Source organism: Trachurus japonicus, chromosome 3, assembly GCF_045865225.1.
Source record: "Trachurus japonicus isolate A0001 chromosome 3, Traja_1.0".
NCBI lineage: Eukaryota > Metazoa > Chordata > Actinopteri > Carangiformes > Carangidae > Trachurus > Trachurus japonicus.
The window spans coordinates 29,210,914-29,238,235 of NC_140909.1; the positions used below are offsets into that span (position 1 = coordinate 29,210,914).

General features: G+C 44.1%; 1 protein-coding gene across 2 annotated transcripts in view; it reads right to left on the reverse strand.

The window, feature by feature from the left end:
• The window catches only part of large2 (LARGE xylosyl- and glucuronyltransferase 2), a 128,660-nt gene that overhangs the window by 24,151 nt on the left and 77,187 nt on the right, over positions 1-27,322 (reverse strand). Inside the window, exons 1-2 of one of the 2 annotated variants that reach the window (XM_085768992.1) lie at positions 20,507-20,738; positions 5,983-6,204 (exon numbers count right to left, since the gene is read on the reverse strand). In XM_085768992.1, coding sequence (XP_085625118.1) covers positions 5,983-6,082 — 100 coding nt within the window. In that variant the 5' untranslated portion in view covers positions 6,083-6,204; positions 20,507-20,738. Of the gene's footprint in view, positions 1-5,982; positions 6,205-20,506; positions 20,739-27,322 lie in introns of those variants that run through there. The other variant, XM_085768983.1, reaches the window with a different exon arrangement.

A 27,322-nucleotide genomic window follows, 5' to 3' on the forward strand; every position in this document is an offset into this window, starting at 1 on the left:
ATGCATGAAAAAAAAAAATACCGTCAAATACCGTAAAACCAATATAATTATGAGAAATACCGTGATATAAATTTTTGGTCATACCGCCCAGCTCTATTAGAGAGACCTGAGTTTAGTCCTCCCCTGCATCCAAAGATAGGCCAGGAGAGCCAACAAACTTCAAGAAGGGGTTCCAGATGTCTGGGGGCGGGACTAGATAAGCTTTTGCTTCTCCCGCTTTCCCTTTCGGCCATGTGTAAATTGACATGCCCGAAATAAACAAATTGATTGATTGATAGGCCAGGAGAGCCAACAAACTCCAAGAAGGGGTTCCAGATGTCATGAAATCTTTTGATGGAGCCATGGAGTGAAAACCTAAGTTTTTCAAGTTTCAAGTTATAGAGAACTTCTTTAACCCAGCGATTATATGATGGGGGGCGAGTGAGCTTCCAATCAAGAAGAATCAGCCGGCGAGCCAGCAATGTTGTGAAAGTCAGGGCCCGTCTCACCGCAGCAGAGAGGTTGTTGTCAGGGGGGCAGCCAAAAATAGCGGATATTGGGTTAGGGGGAATAATCTGACCATAAGCGCTACCTATAGTATCAAAAATCCTTTGCCAAAAAGTCGTCAATTTAGAGCACGACCAAAACATGTGACAATGAGTAGCAGGGGATTGATTACACCGATTACAGGCATCACTAACCGTGGGATAGATTCTGGCCAATTTTGCATTCGTGTAATGGATTCTATGGAGAACTTTACATTGAATCAGGCCATGACGGGCGCAGATGGAAGAGGTGTGGACTAAGTTAAGAGCAGAGGTCCATTGCTGATCTGTCAACACCATTGCCAGGTCATTTTCCCATGCGGTCCTGGTTAGATTGAGAGAGTCAAAGGCAGTCGACCAAAGAAAGTTATACAACACTGAAATACATTTCTTTTGTTTGGGGTCCACGGCCAGTAAGGTGTCTGTCAGGGTTTCAGGGGGGCGATTAGGGAAATGGGGAAAGTTCTTTTTGACAAAATCTCTGATTTGAAAGAAACGAAAGAGGTGGGAGCCCGGCAAGTTAAATTTTGACGAGAGTTCTGTATAAGACGAAAAAATGCCATCTGTGTACAGATCCTTAATGCTGATGATACCTTTACTGTGCCAAGTTTTAAATGTAGGGTCTATGTTAGAGGGTTTAAAGGCATGGTTTTTAAAAAGTGGGGAGAGAATGGATGGGCCCTGCAGGCCAAAGTTCTTCCGGAGTTGGCTCCATATTTTCAGTGAGGCAGACACAATTGGGTTTGCTCTCAGGGAGGTTACAGGAAGGGGAAGCTGGGAACATAGAACAGAGCGTAAAGAGAGGTGCGACGTTGCCCTTTCCAACTGAATCCAGGCAGGGAGGGAGTCATGTGCATCACCCATCCAATATAAGATTTTCTGTACATTAGCAGCCCAATAATATCGCCTCAGGTTCGGGAGTGCAAGGCCTCCATCCCTTTTGGGAGATTGCAAAATTGTCTTGTGAATTCGAGCCGGTTTATTTCCCCACAGAAATTTGGAAATTATCCTATCTAATTTGTCAAAAAATGATTTAGTAATGTATATGGGGATGTGCTGGAAAAGGTAGAGAAATTTAGGCATGACAACCATCTTAATCAGATTTATTCGACCCACGAGAGATAGTGGTAAAGCGGACCAGCGGCCAAAGTCTCTCTCAGTCCTCTCAACTAAAGGCAGAAAGTTAGCACTGAACATATTGGACACAGATTCTGTGATAACAATGCCCAGGTAGCGAAAGCCGTTCTCAGCCCACTTGAATGGAGTTAAAGAGCGCGGGAGTTGCTTAGCCAGTGAATTAATTGGAAACAGTTCGCTCTTTTGATAATTTAGTTTGTAGCCGGAGTGTGCACCAAACTGTTGTAGAATGTCAAGAATCACGGGTAAGGAGGTAGCTGGATTTGAGATGTACAGAAGCAAATCATCCGCGTATAGTGAGACCTTATGTGTTGTGTCCAATCGGGTGATACCCTCAAAACCTTTCTCTGAGCGCAGCCAAAGTGCCAGGGGTTCTATAGCGATAGCGAATAAGAGTGGTGACAAGGGGCAGCTTTGTCTCGTGCCTCTCTGGAGAGAGAAGGGGGGTGATAGAGTATCATTTGTTTGCAAGACGGACATTACATACGAGCAGCATGGAGGTATTTGGATGTTTTTTGGTGTGTCTTTTTGTTACGAAGACAGTTGGTATCCATTTGCAACCGTTATATGGACATGCACTGCTACGCCGAGACCCCCTGTAACTCAGAGAAGCCACGGAAGACTCTGAAACTTCTCCCAGCCCTTAGTCCACATGAGGGGGAGTAGATAATGAGCGAAATTTCAATTTTGGGTGAACTATCCCTTTAAGTGTCTATAGTGTTACATAGTGTAGATAATGCAGTAATTTAGCATTATTTTATAGTCTGGATTGTCATGCTCACATTATAAACCATGTAAATCCTTCCTTGGCAGAGCTGCTTTTAATCATGTAATGCAACAAAAGCAAATTTGAATTTGAGATGAAGGATGAGACGGAGAGCGGGGGAAAGGAGGGAGAGGAGGAGGAGGAGGAGGAGGAAGATTAGACTCAACCAGAGGCTACAGAACCAGAATCTGATCTGTAGTCAGCTGCTAGCAACAGAGAACGCAGGTTATTTCTGAAGCAATGAGCTGCTGCTGCTCAAAGCACTGACGCTCTCCAAAAAGCTGCTCCATCACTCTTAACACTCTGAGCTAAAACGGATACGCCGCACTGTGACAACTCATCTGTCATCCACATTCGAGTGCATGAGCGAGAGAGTGATCCTCAACAAAGTGGAATCTTTTTTCCCCTGGCTCTTGAATCACTGCTCACCTCAAATATTAGACGTCCAGAGCAGGAAATGTGCAGAATCCCTCTCTGTGTGGGGCTTTGAGTCATACTGTATCAAACCACAACAAATCAGGTGTGATTATGGGATGTTCTGCTCAGCAATAAAGTGTAAAGACGCCTTGAGGAAACAGTTGCCACCCTGGACTCCACTGGATGTGGTCTGGAGAAACCACACCTCAGGCGTGGACTGGAGTCGTAAAATATCTGCTTGGATATTTGAGGATCACGTTCTCCCTCACATATCTGCTCACATGTTTTATGAGCTGCCAGCTGATGCCGCCCTGGGTCATGTTAGCAGGTTATTTATCACACAGTCACATCACAGGCAACTGACAGATGAGGGCAGTTAGACTTTGCAGCCGAGCAGACGTCAGGTACGTTCCACTCCACCTGGTTTTATGTGCTTTCTCAATATATGCGTCATTGCAGCTTTATTAGCTTTCGTATCTATTAATGTATTCGTGATAGAACTGTTTTGTATGTTTCTCTTTAAAATCTCCTTAACTCTTTCGCAACCATTGACGAGTTAACTCGTCACAGCCTGCCGAACGTTCACGACCATTGACCAGTTAACTCGTCAAAACCTTTTTTTTTTTTTTTACAGATTATGATAATAGACACTCTGAGGTACCCTGTGTGTGAATATGGTAGTCCTCTGATATGTAAAAACTGTTTTAAACTAAATCAAAACATAATGTTTTTTATAAACTGTGTGATCTTGGTTTTGTTTGAGTAATCGGTCTCCTTGAATGCTGCTCTGGGGACAGCGTGCAGCTGCTGTGCGGCTGTCGGCTACAGTGTTGCGACTTTCTCGCTAAATCTGGCGACTTTCCAAACCCTCTTGGCGACTTTTTTTTTTTACAAAAGCGACTGGCGACAAATCTGGCGACTTTTTCTGGTGCTGTTACAAACGTTTCTGTTTTGGAGACTCGGATCTGAAAGCCCGTTATCACTGCTGTTTTCACCGTGCAGCGGGTGCTGTGACCGGCCGCCCCCGCCCCAGAGCACTCAGCAGCGCCCAGTCACACACACACTAAAAAATGTTGGGTTATCTCTGTAACCCAACTTTTGAGTTATTGGTGTTGGGTTAAATTTTTGGGTTATTTTTCCAGAGTGTAACACATTTTCAGGGTTATAGGCTATGAATGTAACCCAATTCCTGGGTTGTTCAAGTAATTGGGTTATTTTCCAGTGAGTAACCCATTCATTGGGTTAAGGGTGTAAAAATAACTCAATGTTGTAGTTAGAATAACCCAACTCTTGGGTTGAATATTCAACCCAAAAGATGGGTCAAAAAGAATAACCCAACCTGTCGGGTTAAAATAACCCAAAAAAGGGGTTTGTCCTTATTTGAACCAGCAGTTGGGTTATAATTGGGTTATTTTTTAACCCAACTGTTTTTAGTGTGCAGGAGTGTCATGGAGCTGTCTCTGCTGTGGCCAGAGACCCGCACCGCTGCACTCCACGCTGCCACACCCCCCAGATTTGCCTACAAATGTACTTATTTAGCCGTAGAAATGATTTGGGAGACATGCCACACTGCAGAGTAGCGGTAAATGAGCCGATTGCCACTTGACACAAAAGTGCATTTTTCTCTGAAACTAGAGCGGGAGCTCTGTTTTTGGAGAAACCGAGCTCTCTTCTTCTCCTTCGTACTCACGAATGAAACGGCGGAAAAACTCACCGTTTTTTCGAGGAGCACGTTGGAAAGTCACTCTTCAACCACGTGAAAACCGTTTGTTTCTAGGTGATGTACAGAGTTCGGTTCGACGTGAGAAAAAAGGTAAAAAATAGCCAAAAACATGTGGTCCAGAGCGGATGTGATGAGAAATTAGTGTGGTCGCGAAAGAGTTAAACTGTTTAATGGAAACAAAACTCATAAGTTTACTGATTCTGTAATTTTGATCCTGAGTCTGAAACTTGCTTTTAGTCACATGTGTGATGGCCAACACTAACCACAACACTTCCATTGCAAACACATACAAATACAACAATGCAAACATGCTGCAGGAAGCCAAGACAGAAACAACAAACAACAAAACAAAAAACAGTGACGCAAAATGCAAAAGAGTTTTAAGAATACTTCCTGACAACAATTTTATCCTTAAAAATCACAGACCAACCTTCCAACCTTGGTAAAAAGAAAAGAGAAGGTCTGACTTTGGAAAACACACCTGTTCACTTTTTACATCAGACCCCCATGTTCCTTCATCTAAGAACTGAGTTTGATTGACCTGTCCATCCACCACAACCTTCACCTGTCCCTCTATAATGCCTCACTGTGCTTCATCTCCTGCTCCTGTCACAGTTACTTGGGGCCACAAGTTGTCACCTTAAAACAAAACCTATGGATCATAATATGCTGCTGAACAAATCTCCTATCTGTGTTTTCAGAAAACAAATGTCCAGCCAGTAATATTATGTTTCATCTGCAGGACACTATGTCCCCTGAGGCTGTGAGAGGAGCGTCCACAATCCATTACAAATAAACATCTGGCTCATTTTGTGGCACTTGAAAAGGTCAGAAGGTCACTGAATCTTCTCATAGCAACATGATTAAAATGTAACATCATTGTATTTTGTGTCAGTTTCAGCTTCAGGTTCCAGGATCTGATGTGTTGGATGCTTGTTGAGTTCAATATAAGCTCGGGATGGTGCATGTGTGTGTGCGTGTGTGTGTGTGTGTGTGTGTTCAACTCTTCCTGAAAACAGCATCACAGCGTTGTGGCAAAGCAATTCTCTGAACCAACCTTGGATGTTAGGATCCAAACAAAAGCGGAGACTGCGGCTTGCTGATGCAGCCTTGCTGGCTCTCCGGGATGTCAGAGTGAAAAATCAAACCAAACAGAAAATCGTCTCCATGTGTTTAAAAATTTAACTTAATAGTCTGATCGAAGGGAAATTGAGCTGAGCTGAAGAAAAACGACTGATAATTGAGGTTTTCTGTTCTCGTCGGTTGGATTCCTGCGACTCTATTTGACCCAAACCACAGCTCCAGTCTTTTATTAGAAACCAGCTCCTGACTCAAACCCAGTCTCCTATGAAAGGGATACAAGGAGAACTCTGACTGTACGGTATCATCTGAACACGCAGCTTCTCTCTACTCACTCTCCAGGTTTCCTGCCAGCAGGTAGAGCCAGGTGAGCAGGACGACGGCCGTGAGCGACGCCACCAGCAGCTTCAGGCGTCCGCGGCACAGCAGGTTCATGGTGGGACGGCGGCGCTGAGGGGCTCTGAGGGTCGGGGGAGGGTTGGGAGAGAAGGGAGGGGGGGAAAGGGGGGTTCAGGTCGGGCTCAGTCCCTCGTCAGGTCCCTGCAGCATCCTTTCATCTGAGGAGGAGGAGGAGAGAGAGGAACCATCAAGATACTTTTCAACAGTTTTCATTTCAAATACAGCTGTCCTGGTGACCCCAGACTGAACTGTGGCAAAGATGTCGCTGAAGCCCAGAACGTGTCCGTTGGAGCTAAACATAAAACAAAAAAAAGTCACAAACACAGCTCTTTTTAACTTGCAAATGAGGATTTAGAGACACCACTGGCTGTAGTTAGTCTCTGTGCAGCTGAGATCAGATGATCCTGAGTTGTTTGAGTCTAATGAGGCTGAACTACAAGAAGGAAACAGTGAGGGTCATATATTTATCATGGAAACATGGAAAACCTGAAAAGGAGAAAAGCCTGAACAAGCTGTAACCCCCCACCGCCCGTCAATGCTGGTCTCCCTTGTTGTGCCGAGCCTGATTAGAACTGGAGGTCTGTCTTTGTCTCAAAATGTGATTCATTAATTCCACTTTAATTAAACAGGAGCCCGAAGGAAACAAAACCAGAGACAGTCGTAAAGAAAAAGATAGATGAACAAGAAGAAGAAGAAGAAGAGTAGCAGGAAAAAGCAGCCTGAGAAACAGCACTTTAATGCTCATGATCAGCGGTCCAATAAGGTCACAGTTTCCATCATGGTTACGTCCTATAAATTCACACATAAAGAACATATGAACGACATGTTTCACGTTTAACTGTGATACAAACATCCCAATTTCACATTATGAAACATTCAGTGTAAGAAAAAAAAACTGAATTGATCATTTCATGTTTAGAATATGAGCCAATTTATTTGATCAAAACCACTATAAATGTACCTATCCACATACAGTACATAAACTGGCCTTTTGGTCTGGACTGTGTTGGGTTATTATTAGTTTTCAGATATCACCCGAACCTCTCATGTTAAGGCGACCTGCTCTGACTCTGACAGACTCCCGGTTTCTGTGCAATCAACAGGAATTAATTAACTGGAAACTGAACACTATGTCAGCAAAATTTCATTTTTAATTAATATAATATTAGCTCCATTCAGGAAACTTTGCAGGAACTTATTGAGAAACTGTGTGTGGACCTGTGGAGTGAAGCCTTAGTCCTGTTAGTGGTGTTATCCAAAAAATAAAAGCACATCCTGACCTGACAATTCAGATTCTGGAGGTTTGACTGACCTGTCCTTTGTGTGTGTGTGTGTGTGTGTGTGTGTGTGTGTGTGTGTGTGTGTGTGTGTGTGTGTGTGTTGTCTTAATAATAGTTTGGAGGACATTGTGAAGTACATGTGACTTTGTTGGAAAAAAAAAAGAAAGAAGGAGACAACACAGAGTCAGCCTTCAGAGTTTAAATAAAACATCCGCAGGGAGACAAAGACAAAAAAAAGAGAGACAATATCAGAGCTGCTGACTTCAGAGCTTCACCTCATTCTGAGAAAACAAATACATTTCTGACACATCAGTCACCGGATGCGGGATAAATGTGAGCATGGATTTTCTTAATAATGATCCACAGCCCTGTGTTAACACTGAGAAGGAGCTCCTGCTCCATACATCTCTGTCAGGACGTTTCTGCCGCCAAAGCCTTTTTCACTCCTCGGCAGCTGAATCAGCTTCATGTTGAAAGAGCAAACAACAGAAACATCTGACGCCTCTGCAGCATCTGAAAGTCACCTCCCAGCAGCCCCTGCAAGACGTACGGAGGAAGGCCTAAAATCATCCTGCTTTCAGCATCATCATTCTCTTCATCATCCTCTGGTGATTCCTAAAGTGGCCGTGTGACTTTGGTGGAGAAAAACTCTGAAACAGCAACTCCTGAACTCCCACAGCAGAATTTTATGGAAAAATCAATGTGAAATAGACAGAAAGCCTGCCTGCTGCTCCATCACGAATGATGCTGATCCAGGAGCAGCTAAGCCTCTCCTCCAGGCTCTCACTGAACTGACTGAACAGCTGCTGACACATCAGCCCAACACATCCCCCACCACAACAACCACACTGGTCTGGCATCTCCTTAAGCAGCGTCCCTATGGCGACACACATACTGTTGTAGCCACCACTGTCGTTAACCAAGATATTTACTTTATCACAATATGTCACAAAAGCTTCTTACCAGTTTCATTCAGCAGCCACCAGTGTCCTACCCATCATATTTTCTAGTTTTATATCCACAATATTTTCAGCAATGATCAGCTGGAACGTGTCTATGGATGCCCTGAGGGGACAGACCATAACAATAATTTTCTCTCTTGAGATGACATACGTTATTGGAGAACTGGAGATGACAAGTTGTTTTTTTTATCTCCAGTTCTCCCATAACATCCGTCTATGCAGGCTGTACACTGAAGGAAGCATTATTCAGTGCCGCAATGTGAGAAGAGGAGGAAAATATTGAATAGTGCATCAAATATCTCTTCAATGAAGTCCTTACACACACTGAAACACACATTAGTGTGTCTCAGTTAAGAAGAGGTTAGGGTGGCTTCAGCTTTGTCTGAAACGCAATCTTGTGACTCTGATGTTGTCATTAACTACATAGCTAACCAGCGTGGGGCCCTGGGTGTCTCCATGGATACTGGATGACGACTGAGAGATCAGCATATCGCCACTCATTGTGTAATGGAAGTCTCAGGCACGTCTCTAATTAATTATGTTGTTACCTTGCAAAAATAAAATTTAATTTTCGGAGGATCTTGAGGAAATGGTCCCACTATTGCAGGGAAATGGAGGAAATAAAATGTATGAATGAATGTCCGCTGAAAGTTTCCGTACCAGTCTGATGTTCCCCACTCTAAGAGTAAATTTACCAGAGACGTGCATTTTGAAAACACAGATCAAGCCAGTGTTTCAACCTTTTAAGACAAATTGTTTGAGCTTTTGTGGAGAAAGAAGACAAGAAAAAAACAATGTGATGGCGACTCTTCTCTGGTAGTCAGTACAGACGAACACTTGGTTACTAAGAACACTACAATCATCTGCTCAGACTGTGCAGGAGCCTCCAACACTTTGCCAAACTTTCCAACATCCACATGATTTATGAGTTAATCAGCGAGGCTGATGTATGCGCTGTACGTCGTTAAGAGCAATGAAAGGTGCTGAGAAGGGACAAAGAGGGAGGAGAGGAGGCAAGGGATGGAGAGACCAAACAGAGGTGTTTGTGTGTGTGTATGCGGGAGAGAGGAGAAAGAGAGGAGGTGGGGGCTGAAGACAGAGATAACTGGAGGGAGAGAAAGAAAGATGGAGAAGGGAAAGACAGAAAATTTAGACCGGGAGGGATAATGGAAAGAGAAGAGGAGACAGTAAAGGAAGATTTAGACAATAGAGGAGAGGAAACAGCACAAGAGAGCAGGAAAGAAAAGAGGAGAGGAGTAAGTAAATAAGGTCCATGTGAGTTGTGGGATGTGCAGGTTTATTGGCCTTTCAGCCTCTGATGCTCATAAACCCGGCGAGGATATAAAAATGAGGGACAGTGCCACTAAAGAGGAGTTTAATAGGCAGCTTTTGTTGATTCTGCAGGAGCTGCACAAAACGCTTACACTTCTGGGCTCTAATTGTGGTTGTAAAAACAAAAAGCCTTGGCCGTCAATATGAGGGCGGGGGATGTGTTGGGAGGACTACGGCGGCCGTGGAGCTGAGAACAGCACTGGGGGGACGGCCGAGGCTGCGTGGGCAGCGTCGGCGTGGGGGCACAAAGTATAACTCTGGTGTAATAGCTGTAAATTAAAAGATAACGCAGCGACCACTGATGGTGAACACTCACAACCGCTCCTAAATATTCCTCTAACAGAGCAGAGAGGTCCTGTGACTTATTTACCGACCCCAAACCGATCATTTATTCATCCCACCTCAGATTCATAACAGCAAATGTTTTTGTGTCTCTGGGATCTGTGAGGACGTTAAAACATTTTAGGAGGCGAGTTCAGCAAAAAGTTGGAGATCATTTGGCTTCATCCTCTGGGAGCCATGGAAAGTCTGCATGTTCTAGATGTGAAGCTTTTTCACTGAATGTGTGAAAACATCGACCCGCAAGCCGACCCCTCAGCTGCTCTGCTCACAGAGTCTAAACTAATCATGCAGGAGCAGTGTTTAGCTTTTTAACTTGAACATCTGAATAAACTCAACAAACCTCTGTCCTGTTAAATAAGGGCTTCAAACTTTTCAGTTTGATGTTTAACTGTTTGATCACATCTTACTCAGTTTAATCTGTCCTCCTTTATCTATTGATCTCTTTTAAATACCTTGTCTTAATGTCTTCATGTAAAGTATTTCACATCAACTTGTTGAAAGCTGCTATGCTATACAAATAAACCAAGCTTGCCTGCTAGTGGCCGAAGAGGAAAAGAGGTCCGAGGTGGTGGTGACACTTCAAAATGACTTCAGTCCAACCACAGCACCCTGTACAGACTCACAGGAGCCAGTAAGGTTTATGAATTTGATGACATGATAATCTGTGTGATTTACAGATGTTTTCACCAGTTGTTTCTCCCTGTTTCAGTCAAACTATTCATTTAGAGCTCCATACAGTATAAAGGTAGATGTTTCTGTTAAAGCTCCATGCAGTATAAAGTAAACAGGCCACCCCGTTCGAGGAGTACATCACTTCCTGGATTCCTGGTTTGCACCTCATGGAGTTTTGTCAGTCAACCCCAAAGGGGGGGTGGATGACACTCAGTATAATACAGTATGATAATGCAATTAAGAGCTGGAACAGCAGCTGCGGTCCGGCAGCCGTGGCCACGTTCAGACTGAAGGGCTTTTTAGCAGTGAGCTAATCACAGAGGGGAAAGTCCTGATGAATAATCAGTGAGCGCTTCCTGCATTAGGGGACAGAGATAAGAGTGGAGACGGGTAATCAACTCCACTCACTGTCTATTGACCTGACCGACACACACGCACACACACACTCTCACACACACTTGCTCATTCTCTCACTCTCACTCTTCCACATCTACTTGATCAAATAAACTTGTAATTTCCTGGGACAGAACAGAAGTGTATTTGTAAGAACACACTGTGTTACATCACTGTGGATGATGTTGTCATCTGAAATAACAGACATCAGCTGTAAACAGACTCACAGATATACCACACCCTGCATTTATATACAGTTATCTAATTATCCCTCTCTGCGTCTCATCGTTTGAATAATTAATTGTTGTGTTGCGTTGGTGCCCGGCAGGAGAGACTCATCAGTGTTTCTCTCTTTTAATGTGTTTGTTCCACACTCAGACTGACAACAGTTCACCTTCCTCTGCTCAGGACCTGAAGGCACACATGCACACACGCAAAGACACACACACACACACACGCAAAGACACACACACACACACACGCAAAGACACACACACACACACACACTCGCCTGTGTTTAAGGATAAAGAAGCAGCTTTGTAGCTGAGGCTTTTGAACTCCAGCAAAATGATTTGTCCTTTATTGTGGTTAAAATGACAAACTGCTCTTTGTTACTTTCCAGTTCAGCAGTAGCTGAAGCTCATTTATCTGACGCAAAGGGCAGCCCCAGACCACAGAAAACATAAATCAAGCCCACACTAAAGCCAGGAACACACCGCCACGACGCTTCCCGACGCGTCCCGACGCCGACGGCTTTGGCCGACGTGTCTGTCGCCTCTCATCGGGAGAAAGGAAAAAGTGAAACACACTGCCCCGACTGCCGACCAGAGCGATTGAGTGGCGAGGACTCCCCCATAGAAATACAGACCAATACAGACCAGGGGCAGCCCTGCTCACTTTTCATTCAAACAAACTAATGCCACTGCCACAGTTAATTTCATCAGTGAGACCAACATTAATCTCCCCAAAACAATTTAACCAGCCACGTTTTAACAGCGCTAAAGCCGAAATTAAAACAGTTTTTAGCAGTTTACTGCTGTGGCTCGGTTGCCGCGAATTGGCGATAACCGATGCTAATTTCTGTTAGCCCGTCTATGGTGTTTTACATTACACGTTAGCATTAAGCTAGCGGGCTTTATATGCTTAGTTGTGAGCTGTGTGTGTTTTGGACGTTGTTTCAAACCATGTGGGTTTGATTGAACATCTTTGATGTTTAAATATATATATATTGCCGCTTAATATATTGCTTTACTGCTCTTTTTATTTTATATACCATTTTTACAGTAGGACAGGCTAGGACACTGTTTGTTTACTGTGGTCACTTCCGTCCCTCCCACACACCGCGCTGATTCGCTTAGGGCACCGCCAATCAGAATCGCCATAGCTAGCACACAGCCAATCAGAGTACCCGACGAGTCTACTCTCCCGACGGCCGACGAGTCCCGACTGAGCATGTTCAATCGGCCCCGACGCTCCCCGACGGAGAGGAACACACCAAACAGACAAGCTCCCGACGCCGTCCGACGAGGCCCGACGCCCGACGGTCGGCTCGGTGTGTTCCTGGCTTTAGCCACCATGTTTGTTTTATTCTAGTCCAGTATAAACCCAAGTCCACGGCCCCATCTGGCCCACACAGCATGATTGTCAGATTTCACATCTGGATCTATTCTGACACACACATTCAAAATTTGAGGATAACAACAGCTGGATCCCGCCCAGATGTGGAGGCACAGCTTTCCATCTGTAAACATCTGTCTACACTGCCCAGGTAGCAAAGTGAAACTTCTGGCCCAACATCTGGGGAGAGTGGGGCTGTTATCCCCCAATGTGTGTGCACCAGAAAAGGTCCAGATGTGTAAACAGCAAAACAACAACTAATTCTGAATATGGGCCAGATTTGGCCGTGGAACAGGGCGTATACTGGGCCAGAGAGAAAAACGAACATGGGCCTGATTTATTTTTGCTATCTCAGGGACTGAGTGATTCATATTTTATATTTCCACAACAACTCTCAATTTGTGGTTGTTCTTGAGCCTTAAGTTGATTTCAGACTGGATTTGATGTTGGAAACAGCAGAGACGTCGCTAGCAAACCACAGGCAACGGGCACCAACAGGATCAATCTGTGGTTTCGGGTTTTTGCCATCTTGGATATTTTCTGAGTTCAGTCAAAACACACACTGAAGTTCAACACATTCACGCATATTTAATTACATTACACAGTGAATTCAATAAGGGCATGTAACCACTGCCAAAAAACCCACTGCATGATTGTTATTTCATGAGTAAACCAGTCAGTAGTATTGGATCATCATAACCACCATCACACACAGGTCACGACCAACAACAATCAGCCAGCAGGGGCTGCTGGGTAAATCAAAACTGACTGAATCCACAAAGTTACGTTTCTCATTAGATCTTATTTAATTCTTCAGATTCTGTGGGAACCCAAACCGACAAGCATTACCAGCATGACCCTTTCCCCACAGTGTCCCATATGAGAAGAAAACTCTTGGTGGAAAGATGTTACAGATGTGGTGGAGTCATATCTCCACAGATGTGGATCTGTGTAAACAGCTGAATAGTTCACCAGCATGTTGACGACAATCAAGTCCAGATACAAGCTACAGAGCCTCAGAATCATCTGAATATATAATTTCTCTTGTCTCATCTATTCACTTCAATTCTATGTGTGTGAGGTGTGCTACATCACGAGTCAGCAGCACATGCAGCACAGAACTCACACAGAGCAACAACCTTTTACAAAGTTAGGAGAGTAATGTTGAAGTCAAGCTTGGACATCAGACCTCGGACCCTTTCTCTTCTGTCCTCAGTTTGTTGTCGGCACCGACATAAGAAAAGCTGCTCTCACAACCTGGTTGTTCTTCATCCTCAGCCCTCCAGCATAATTATTTATCATGCTTCAGCATCTTCCTGCCCCAGTTCATCCTCCACTTCATGACTCTGCTCTCATCAAAGGCTTCTTGCCCCACCCCAGAAACATCTGAGCTCTGTAGCAACTTTTCAGGTGAAACCAACCTTTTCTTTTGGAAGTTCAATTTGATCAGACTGTTGTCAAATAATCTGACTAAAACACTGTGTAGATTAAACAAACTAATCAGTGCAGCATGATTTCACTGCAGAGTTTGTTAAAGGGATAGTTCACCCAAAATTCAAGCTCCCAGTGTTGCTCTGCTGGAATCTCACACGATTTGCGGAGCCGTGAACTGGGTGTCAGTGCAAATCGCACAAGATTTGCACAGAGGCAAAGCAGTGAACTGAGACACTGGGAGCTTCCACTACAAACAAGCTTAAAACATAGACTTATTTAATTTTTTTCGGAACAATTTCTCATGTTGGGGCTTCAATACAAGAGGGACATTACAGACAAGCACTATGGAGGTATCTGGATGTTTTTTGGTGTGTCTTTTTGGACGAAGAAAAGTGAGCTCCGTTCTCAACCATCATATGGACATGCAGTGCTGCACGGAGCCCCGCTGTAACTCAGAGAAGCCACGGAGGACTCTGAAACTTCTCCCAGCCCTTAGTCCACATGAGGGTGAGTAGATAATGAGTGAAATTTGAATTTTGGGTGAACTATCCCTTTAAAACAAAATGTGTTTTTCACACCTCCATGAAAAGAATAATCAGTTCTTCAATACTTCAGTGTTTTACTCTGTTTCTCTATGAAGGTGGCTGAAAATGATGATTTTCAAATAGATAATGAATCTAAGAGTCTATATAAATCTAAGTCTATAAAACAAAGAATATTTTTAAGGTCAAGAATAAATGTCATGATGAGAATATTCCTCATTATTCCACTATTGTGCATTTATGTTACAAACTGTATTTAATGGAAGGAGGACAGTAGATATCTGAGGCTTGTTAGTCTTCTAGCAGGAAACTCAGATAAACAGCAGCTTATTTTTAGCCATGCTGGAGGCACAGCTCTGTGTGTTGGTCTCTGAAATATCTACACTACTGGATGGATTTCCAGGACATTTTAAACAGATATTCATGGTCCCCATACTTCAATGCCCATTGACATTAATGATTATCTGACTGAACTGTGGTCCCTTTGCTCCAGTAGCAGTGATCTCAGACTCTGGGGCAGTCCCAGGCAAAGATGCCCATCAAAGATGATTGGTAGATGGCACATAGACTTTACAGGTGGATTAAGAGGGTCTGTTATATGGAGGGCTATTAGGGGCCCCCAACACCTGGTTTGCTGGTCTGTTCTCAAGTCAACATTTACATTGTCAAAACCAAATATCTGCTTTTCTGCTTATCAACAAATGTTAACATGCTGACCTAAGATGGTGGACAGTATCCTATAGGCTACAATAGGATACACCTGCTAGGCCAGTCAGCACGTAAGCATGATGATGTAAGCATTTAGCTCGATGTATCATCTCAGTTTAGTTTCACAGAGCTGCAGTGAATTAGGGTCTGCAAACATTTGTATTTAGTACTAATAAACAAGTTTTAGCTAAAAGCACGATGACATGTCAACCAGAGTCCTGCATCGGGTCGGATCCCCGCGGGTATCCGACGGGTACCCCGCAAAAACGGTGTTCAACGGGTGGATCAACTGTCTTGTGAAAAGTCACGGGTCGGGCACGGGCGGAACGCACATGAACGCGGGTGGGTACGCGGGTGTATGTGTGTAGGCTTACAGAGGAAAACTCACGCGCAGCTGCATGAACCAGTGTAGCAAATCATTTTTTTTTATCACTCACGGCAACAACAGAGCAGCATCTTGATGTAAATAAACGATCTTTGGCCGCTGGTGTGACCGCTCACAGCTTTCCCTGGAGTTAAGCCTATCATGGCTTGACTGCTCGGCTTGTGGGTAAGCTACAAACACACCGATGGGATCAATGTAAAGGCTGAAGTATCCTGCTTTCATTAAAAAAAAGAATTACGTCGCTATCATTCTCCGTTCCGGAAATAGCCGCGAAAGAGTACGCCCCCCCCCCCCCTCTCTCTCTTTTTCTTTTCTTTTTTCTAAAGAGTACGGCTGTACCCCCGTTATCGCCGGTGATGACGGCGATCTAACGGGCAGCGGGTCGGGCAGCGGGTCTTAATATTGACGGGCGGGTCGGATCCGGGTTGTATTCAGAAATAATCACGGGTGACGGGTCGGGACACGGGCTTAAAAACCAACGGGTCGGGCGGGCGCGGGTTTCCAAAATTGGACCCGTGCAGGACTCTGATGTCAACACAAAAATACCATCAAAGCATCAGCATCACCATCAAAGCATCAGCATCACATTTTTATGTTGAAATCGTGACATTAGCATTTAGCTCATTTCAGCTGCTCCACTGGATTTAGAGACCTAGCCTTGTTTCCCTGATGGCTGAAATACACTGGGAATGGCCGCGACGCAAAACGTGTGTCGCGCGACACCCGCAGCAGCTCGCGCCCATTTAGTCAATGGAAGCTCCTCCACCGGCCATGTGAGCGACGCCCACTCCAGCGGCCGCCGCGCGGGATCTCTCTTCTTTTTCGCGCTGGGTCTATTTTATTTCCTCGTCGCGTGGCTACATGGCCCTCCAACGGGTAGAAAACTACAGAGAACTGTGTATAAAACGAATAAATAAATGTCTCAAGTACCAGAGGCAAAGCCAGTAGCAGTGCAACATTATAGGGTTTGTTTTTTACATTGTACGTTGTGGATCCATGATGCTGTAGTTACGTAAACACTCCAGTTAAGCGATCCGGTGGTTTTGGCTAACTTCCTGTCAGCCGATGGAGTTAGCAGTCCCCGCCCTCGTCCCTACGTCACCACATTCACACGCATCCCTTGGCTGCACACACAGAGAGGACCGCCCCTTTATGCCGTTCTCTCTCCTCATTGGATAAAGGTTGCAGGATACAAGGAAAGTTTTCTCCTCGGCTTACAGCAGAGCAGAGTGACTGACAGACCCGTGTTTCAGACCAAACACTCTATATAAGTGATTGCTGTCGGAAGATAGAACTATTTAAGACTTATATTAACACAAATATTCCGCTTACTTCTGCTTTAATTGATACCATTTAATATAGTCTGCACTTGCAAACCCTACATAGTCAACAAATTACCTGTGAAAAAAGTACTGTCAATCCATGTTAACAGGAGGGATGTAAAAATGTGTTGAGATACATAAAGTGCATTCATTTACTGTAGGCTTGACAAGGTGAATCTGACAGCTGCAACAAACACAGTGGAGCTGTGTCGCGTCGCGTCACGTCCTGCCTGGTGTAGCAGGTTAAAAACTCTGCTCCGCCCCGCTTACGTATCGCGTCGGGGCTGTTCCCAGTGTACTCCTGGCGTGAGGACCCCACTACGGATTCATCTGAATGTGGTGACGAATAATTCATCGCACAGATTCACAAGTGAAAAACAACTTGTCTCATCGTTTACTCTGATGTCAACCTCTCTGACTGTTTCCTGCCTTCCCTTGTGTTTCCTGTCCTCTTGTCATAAATCGACCGTGAGCTTCGTCCACCCTGATTCTGATTTTAATTTGATTTCTTTGGGTCACGGAGGCATACTCGACTTAATCTGCTCTACTGTCAGCAGTGCGACCTGCTCTGTGAGGTCGAGTGTATTTCTTTGTGATTTATCAGAGTGCGGTGGGATTAGTGGTTCTGTGACCGGGAATGACCTTTTCATTTCATTTCCCTGCTGTCGCACAGATACAGACAGGAATTCATAATGATACACTCTTCACTCCCTCTCTCTCTGTTTCTTTCTCTCTCTCTCTTTCTATCTATCTCTTTGTCTCTAACTCATACATGAACCAGGCCACATCGCTCATTTTACACTCTACCCAAGTCACAGGCTGTTTATTGCAACTGTGCAGGTTCTAACTGTAACTTGTTATTAGCATGTTAGTTTGGGTTTAATGGACACAGCAGTCACCTGATGACTGATGTTGAAAATGCAAAGACATGGGGCTGAGTAGGATTCGTCCATTATGTATTGTCATGTGAATTCTACTTTAAGAGGCTTTGGAAAACTAGGCCATAACTTGATCTAAACATGTTATTATTGCAGTGTTTGTAGCGTTATGTAATTGCACTACAAGGTTGGTCATTTTACCATTTAAAAAAATATTCACTGACATGTTATTGTTAGACTGACCAGACTTTTGTGGTGGATTTTCTATAATTCATATGGATATGGGAATTGGATATTTTATGTAATTATTCTCACCCAAAACATTAATTCCAACTTTGGGCAATTACAATTATTATCAGAAATTTGCATTTCTAATTTCTTTGTTTTAAACACAACTTGTCTCATCGTTTACTCTAATGAGACAAACAATGACGATCTGGGAATAAATTTCAGAATATTTCAGAATAAAAATCTGAATTTTTTTTGCTCCATGATTTAATCTGCCAAGGACATTATTTTGTTCCAAGCTTGAGATTCTTGAGGCTCTGGGCTTTTTTCTGTTCAGCTGACTGTTTTTTGTAAGATCCAATAAAAACATAGCAGATTCCGGGTAAAACATAAACAAAATCCTTCAAGTGTTGGATGGTGGGCGGGGCTTGGTGACTGCTTTGTTGTGACATCACAAAGTCACAGATGTCTTGACAGTTGGTTCTGGTAAAATACCGAACCTTTCGGTACGGCCTGCACGGTGCAATACGCTCTTGGACCGCGGTATTTCAGATTCAGCTTCCATCAGCTCTTACTGCTTTACAGGCAGCTGTGCCGTGTATGTGTGTGCCTGGCCGTTTAAGGCGAAAGCCCGCCCCCGCGAGTTGATGTCCAATCACTGTTGAGCCTCCACACACTCACAGTCCCCCCCAGCTCACACACAGAAGAGGGGGGAAAAAAAGAAAAAGAAAACAAACAGGCGGCAGCATGAGCGGTCGCTGATCACAATCGCGGGGAAAATTAATTAGTTATTAGCGCAATTTAGCACATTTAGCTTTTATTAGAGTTCCAGCAGGACTCTGTCCATGCACACCGCACGTGTGTGGTCGCGTGTCCGCGTGTCCGCGTGCCCGCGCGGCGCGCGCGATAGAGAGACCGAGGTCGAGCAGGAGTTGACTGACAGGGATGAGAGGTGGTGAAAAGCTGTTTAAAAAACACAATAGACTAACATCTTCTTTCCCAGTGAGAGACTGTGGCTGCTGCATAGTGACGTCTTCCATGACGGCAATATAGCGCCATCTCTGTTTGAAAGTGGCTTCAGAGTGTGCACCATATACTGAAAGACTAAAGGAGTGTGCAGAGGGAGGAGCTAGGGGCTGTTCACAGACAGTTCAGGTGTGTGTGTGTGTGTGTGTGTGTGTGTGTGTGTGTGTGTGTGTGTGAGAGAGAGATAGAGAGGAGAGCTATATTAGAAATATTATAGATTATAAACATTATTTTGGGAGAAAAAAAAAATTCTCTGCACAAAACACATACCGAAACCGTACCGAGAACCGTGGTCAAAAACCGAGGTACGTATTGTACCGTGGGCAACCTGTACCGTTGCACCCCTAGTGCATTGGATTAAGGCTTTGATACTTTCACAGTATTAATATGGAACCTAGGCCTGATCTATAATCACACTACACATGAACATGTACCTTTATACAGTAGGGAGTATTAATACAAACATCGACCTTCTTGCCAAGACTGGATTATACTGAGCACATGCATGTGACATGTGCTAATGTTTTAAATTAACTAAGAAAGGTCAAAATAATTTACTTTGGGTTTAATTCATCTTTATTTCCAACTCCTTTCACCAGAGAAATAGCTCAAAATCACAACCACAGCCTAGTGAGGTTTGTGAACTGTCCAGGTTCCAGAAATCCAAAGATCTAGTTGACCAGATATTTCAAACTATGTGTATCTGGGCTGGACATGCTCCAATCACAGTACTGTGAGACGTCACACCAAGAAATCTTCACATCTGATCCAGATTTTTGCAAGTACCTAAAATGGACATGTCAAGATTGCTGTTAGTTTTGCTCCTGCTCAGTTCCCTTTACATCCACTGTGCTGAATCTACAGCTCTTGGCAAACTGAACCAAAAATGATGATTGTAGGTACAAACCACCGGAGGTAAAGTTTCACAGCAGGTCTGCTTGTAAAACATCACAACACATATCAAGAAAACCAGCGCTCCTGCAGCACACTGAAGCAGCCAGGTGTGAAAGATGCCTTGTTCTAATATCTCAGAGGCAAACAAATAAAAGTCAGCAGTCGCACAAGAGACTGAGAAGAAGAGGCTTTGATGAATCAACAGACGGAAACCTGACGTAAGAACAGAGGTGGATTTAATCTGCACTACAGACGCTGCGCTCAGCTCTGAATGGAGGAGGACTGAGGACATGCTCAATGTAACTCTTTCACACACGCACACATGCGAACGCACACACACACTCTTTTTCTACTTCTTTTATCTGCGGGTCCTTTGTTTCCTCAATCAGTCACACAGAGAAACATAAAAACACACACAGCAGCGACCTTTGCCCTGTCGTCCTACCTGGATATTTCCTCTCCTGCGCTTCAACATGTGCTTACAAGACCAAGTCCAGACCGAACCCACGCGTCTTCCTCCTCACCCTCCTCCACCTCCTTCTAATCCTCCTCATTCACAGCTCTCCAGCTCTGACAATAAACTCTGCAGCTCTTTTCTCTCTCGCAGAGACTTTTGTCCCAATTCTTCAACCTCTATCACAGCTTCGTGCCCTCCTTTCCTTTCCTCTGCTGCTCTCCTCCCACTGCTCCTCCTCCTCCTCCTCCTCCCGGTGCACAAACACTCCATAAATCGCCTCCATCTCCAAGGGAACAGCTCTGATTTCAACCCCCACCCTCCTCCTCCTCCTCCCTCTCCTCCTGGGGCTTGTGCTGAAACAGTTCAGCTCCGTCAGACAGATGGGAGGAGAAAGGTGGAAAGAGGAGGAATAAAGGGAGAAAGGAGCGGTGTCACCTTACATACACTCAGGATTTTTTTTTTCTGAGCTGTGGAATTCAAAAGTCTTTGAGGCCGAAACAGAAGAATTTGGATTTAGCTGCCGTGCAGGATGACAAACACAGTTATTACTGTAAACTGAGCTCACCTGTCACAGGTCAAGTCAGCTGCATCAGTGTACAGCACAAATACAGCATGGTTAAACTCGTTACACTGACTGCATTTATGGAGCTTTTTTTTTGTCTTGATGGCTACTCAAAGAGCTTCACGCTTTTACTGAATTCACCCATCACACACTCATATTGTGCCTTTATCACATATGTGCTCTTTTCACATTCACGCACTGATAACACATCATGGTGGTGGTAGTGTGAATATTCTCACCCACGGGGAGAGGACAACCTGCTTTACCTCCTTAAATCACAGCGACCCTTAGTTGTTGACAAAAGTGGACTGTGGTTGTGCATAATAAAATGCAACTTCCTGTGTAAGGCAATATGAAATCAGAGTGAGAATTTGCACCAAAAACCCAAATCACAACCAATATGTTTGTTCCTCCTCTCATTTCTCTTCTAACTACCATTTGGACAATACTTTAAACAGGGGGGGTAGTTTCTCTGGCTCCAGGCTTGGCTCTGGTTTAATGTATAACCTGCACAGGAAACTGGGTCTCGTCTCCTCTTGAACCTGGCACGGACGCCGTTAAACAAACACACCTGGATCTCCTGCAGTCAGTATGCAGGTATGCGCTCGTAGCTTTGTGTGTGAGCCAAATGTGATTTCACAAAGTGAATTCATCCTGGCTCTTTCTGTGTTTTTCTGCAGCCTGGAGGCATGGAGGTCTGTATTAACAAACGCAAACACAGTAATTACACCGCACTCAGACTCGCGGTGCTGGGAACCAGTTGCAAGCTCGAGCTAATGAAGCTCCGCTGACGGATGCTTCATTAAAGACGGAGATCAGTGGAGTGGATCAGAAAGGAGGAGGGGAGGCTGGGAACTCGATTGCTCCTCCACAGCTCTTATCTCCACTCCGGAAACTACTCACACTCCACCTGAAGTCGGGGCCTCGGGGGGAAACTCTACACCGCGCTGGAGCAACCACTGTAATCACCCTCTGTAATGTAAACTGTGTGCAGAGCCCTGGGCAAGTCTCATCTGGATCCTGTGCTGGTTTCAGGGGGTTACTGCAGGTCTTTCTCTCTGATGTGCAGCTCATATCAAAGAAGCAGATAACAAACACATATCTAGCTACAGCTGTTGTTTAGGAGAACGATGTTGGATGCCAGTACTCAGCTCCACCTGCTCTTTAATGGGGTCATCCCTATGTTCCCACAGCCCTGTTCCCTCAGCCCTATGTTCCCTCATTTCTAACTTTTGTCATCACTGAAAATTAGGCCCTATGTTCCCTCAGCCCTATGTTCCCTCATTTCTAACTTTTGTTGTCACTGAAAATTAGGCCCTATTCCCACAGCCCTTTGGTCCCACCATTGGTTGGGTTTAGGCAATGAAGAAAGGAGTTGGTTAAGTTTAGTAAAAAGATCAGGTAGAGGCTAGACAGGCCAGATAGACAGAGTCCAGATAAGTAGAGAGAGTCCAGAGGGAACATAGGGTTGAGGGAACATAGGGCTGAGGGAACATAGGCACGCTCCCTCAACAATATGACACCAATCAGATCATTGAAATCTGAGGCTTTGTATTGATACTCTCAGATAAATGTCTGCTACTACACAAAAACACAGCACAATTTTAATAGCATTACGTTTTTCTTTTTTTATTATTATTAACAAGTCATGGCTGAGCGTCTCTTACTAACAACTATTCTTTGTATTATGGACTGATGTATCATCTCCCTCTGAGCCACAGAGCTCCACTCCTTCATTAACATGATCACACACTCACTCACTCCCACACACACACACATTCCTGCTGCCAGAAATACCCACTAGAACTAGGGACGAATCCCCAGCAAATAAAGCATTTCCTCTTGTTTGTCTGATGAAAAAAAGACAGTGAGCAAATGTTTAAAGAAACTATTGAGTTATTTTTAAATATCTACATCTTCTGTAAGAACCACTGAGCGCAAAGAGAAAGGGTGAATATCAGGAAGTGCTGAGAGACCCACTAACAAAAAGTTGGTTTGTTAACAATAAAAAAAAAAAAAAAAAATATATATATATATATATATATATATATATATATATATATATATATATATAGGCTATATATATATATATATATATATATATATATTGAGCTGCATTTGGATTTTATCCCATTTGCGAAAAAATCCCACTTTCTTATCATATTGACCTTTTTGTAAAACTTGCTGGTGCCACAGGTTAGGACATGTTGTCTCCTGCTGCCGTTGATTTTCACTCAGTTCCAGTAGAAAATTAAACATCATCCTTTCTTAATTCACGCTGCAGGGAGTTTAAGTACACACGCTGGTCAAAGGCAACTATAACCCACATCCTGTTTCCTGTCCCGTCCTGAGATTGGTGCGAGCCAAAAACTGTAACTGACCATCTTGGCAGTGTCTGGCTCCACCAAAGCTAATCTTAAAAATGGAAAGAGAGGAGAAATGTGGGTGTAAATTTGGACATTTTTAACACGTCCTCTGTGAGTTGTTGTTTTAGATGCTATCAGAGGATACTGTAGAGACTTGACATTTCTTTGATACACCAATTAAAATCTAATATATTAATGTTATATAAAATATATCATTGTAATTGTATTATTAGTAGTATATTAACATTTTGACAAGTTTGCATGATGTTTGGAAGTGACATTGAAAGTGACTGGATTGCAATAATAAAAAAAACAAAAGCAGCTGAACTGTGTGGTTCTGACAAAAAGAGACACGGTTCTTTAAAAACCTAAAAATATTTTTGTTTCAACCAACAACAATAAGAACAACAACAATAACATGTCCCATGAGTCTTGGCTTTCAACAGCTTCAGCTCCCATGAGGCTTTGTCTTTAACATCCTAGAAAGACGGTGATTCATCCTCTAGTTTTAACAAACAGGTCAACGATGAGGAGCCATGTCTTCTTCTTCTTCTTCACAGCGCTGCTGCTTGGGATCAGGTGACCTTCCTCTAGACAACATAACAACTTAACACTGACACTTCCCTCCTTGTTATGGGGTCAGGGGTCAGATTTACAAGCTGACAGGAGGAGGGCTGGTAACACATAAACAGGATGGGGTCAGTTCTCTCAGTTTCCTTGGCAATATGTGGAGTCTGGTGGGCTGTGGGTGTGAGGAGGGGTGGGTGGGTCAGTGGACAAGGAAGGGCAGGGGTGAGGAGTCTGGTTTCCCCACTGCACCTGCTGCTGCCCCCCCCCCCGCCTCCCCCGAACTTCCAGGGAACTCCCCAACATGAGGCATCCAGATCCAGTTTCAGCTCAGAGACATCGGGACAGAAAACACTGAGCTCAGGTTATTTTAGTGAGGAAATTAAAACCTCGCCTTCATTTCAACCATGATGAACAGTGTGAATGTGAATTCTCTGGTCTCAGTTGGTCTCATCTTCTTCTCTACATGAAGGTTGTGAATGCTTTAGCTCTCAGATTGACTCAGTCTGTGGAAGCTTCTGTAGATTTATCCAGGTGTTGCTGCCTTGTGGTGATGATGAAACTGCCACTGGTCTTTGATTTCTGCACAGATGAGTGTGGGTGTTTCATTAAGATACAGGAGCTGTGTCAGGGTCCGTCCTGACGTGTAATCCATATTCACACACACATATAATCTCTCCTGACTTTAAGAAATGTAATGGAAGTCAAGATTTTCTTGCAGCTGAGTGATGTCTGAAAAAACGCCCTCAGTGATGTTACCTGAGTCAGCGTTAGTTGGATCTGCAGACACAAGTTTGAAAAGTAAATCTGACAGTGGAGAAGTATCATGGTGTGGAGTTAATGTAGGATATAACGTAGGAATAAAAAAAAAAGAGAAAAGATGATGACTCTTGTTCAGCTGCTTTGACTTTGACCTTGAAATAAAAATACAGTTCACTAGGCAACATGGGGATATATGATGCTATTATCACATGATGAGATCATGAGACAAAGTGAAAACACTGGACTATGACAGGATGACAATTACAGAGCAAATAAATGTGGAGCCACCTGGAAGACCCAGGAGCTGACTGTGAGGACATCTGGTTTAGACTGTAGGTGCTGACACCCACATACCTACAGTCCATCCACTCATAAAACCGACTGGACTCAGACTTGTGCTACTGCTTAGGCACTAACTAACTAACTAACAAACTAATTTGCATTTTCTGTATATTTCCTAACAGGAGTTATAGCACACTGAAGATGAACTCTGATGTGAACCTCCACACGAAGCCCTCACTGTGATGCAGCAGGTGGAGGGAGGTTGTGATATAAACACAGCACCCACACACTCACTCACTCACACACACAGTATCTATAATTCACTACGTGTGAAAACCCCTAAGTGACAAGACACATCCCCAAACCCCGATGTAAACAGAGCAGCCAGATGTACAAACCCCCGACACCCGCCCCTCCCAACAACAAATAAATAAATAAACAAACCTACAAGACAAAGAGACAGAAGCAGCTCCGTAACTTCAGACTGTAAGGAGCATCGGTGTTTCAGGGCTCAGATGAGAATCTCTCCATCTCTTTCAGTGTAAACATGCTCCGCCCTACAGCTCCTCGCTGCCCACACACACCGACTGCATAAATAATATGACAATCAACTCACAGTTTACAGATTCTCTCACACACACACACACACACACACACACACACACACACACACACACACACACACACACACACACACACACACACACACACAGAGCTCTTCTGTCTGTTGCTCCGTGCTGCCTACACACTGCAGATCCACATACACAGATTCCACATCAGGACGGCAGAGAGGGTCAGAGGTTCTGCTAAGGCTCTATTATAAGCCACTGCTGCTGCTGTATATTTATCTGCTGCCGTTTCTGAGCAGGAATAAAGGTTGATCGTGTCCTGCAGAGCAAACATACCATAATTTTTTTTTTAAACCTGTGGGGGCTGTCGATCGATACCAGTGACTCAACAGCTGCTGTTTGGCCAGTTTCTCTGATTTCTGCTGAAAAAACGTTCTTCTTTTTTGGACAAACTTGGGTATGGAAATAACTCTGCTCCCTCTGGAAACTCAGCAGAAGAAATCTTGTCCTCCCTACGCCCTTCTCCACTGCATCATCTGACTGAAATCTTGCATAACGTACAGTACATGCAAGGCAATTCCATCTCTTGTTTTCACTCTCTTCATCAGATGTTTTTTTTAAATTTTTCTTTCTGCACCTTTTAGTCTAATTCTATAGTGTAATTTTTATTATAACAGTTTGTTGCTCAGGGAGACTGATGGAGAATGTGTTTTAGTGTGCATATTAAAATAAAGTGGTGACTTTTGATGAAGATTTGTATAGTGTAACTGCACAATGTGACAGGAGATCTATTCTGGCCTGATGATCAGATGAGGACCGTTAGATGGCTCACCACAGCCTCCACCAGCCCAGCATGACTTTGGGGAATTGTCACTGTATCCAGGGCTCAGACTCATGACCATGTTTCATTTTAAAACAAAGATCTCATTTTTTCATCACTGGTACCTGGGGCTGATGAGCGAATCAGAGAGGGACTGTCATCATTTCCGAATGTCTCCATTTTCATCTGTCCAGGGGACAACACACCCCTGGAGTTTCACTGAAACAGGGTCAGCGTGTTTCCACTCTAGTTCCTGTGGTGATTCTGACTAATGGCAGACTGTGTTAGGAGGAGGTCTTGCAGGGTTGTTCACTGCTCTGCAGCCTTAATGATGTGTTTACCACTGTAACTATGACGACAAAAATAATCTAATCTCAACTTGGTACCTTTTTTTCAGCCAAATCATGCTGATCTTTTCTTCAACATAACCAAGATCTTTTTTGTGCCAAAACTTGACCACACCATGATCGTTTCATCTCCATTGTTACCATGACAACTGGTGCTGATTCTGCTAGTGAGTATGGGGACAAACAACCTGTTTGTTTGTAGATAAATATCACTGGCAGCAAAGTGGGAACATGTTTTTCTGAGTCTGAGGAACTGACCTCTAAGATGATGAAATATTTATGTAAATGTGAATTTGTGTGTTTTCGGCCTGCGACTCAGCTGGAAACTGTGAAAACTGGAGATGTGGAGCCGAGGGACCTGGAGGCCAGTCGCCGCTCCCTCATGCGGTGGAGCTGCAGCCAAAGCTCAGAGTGAGAGCCAGGGGCAACAACACTACGAGCTGCTATTTCCCTGATCCCACTCTGATAACATGCTCGACCTGAGGCCCAAAGGTTGCCCCGCCTACCTCCGTCTGCCCCATCTGCCTAG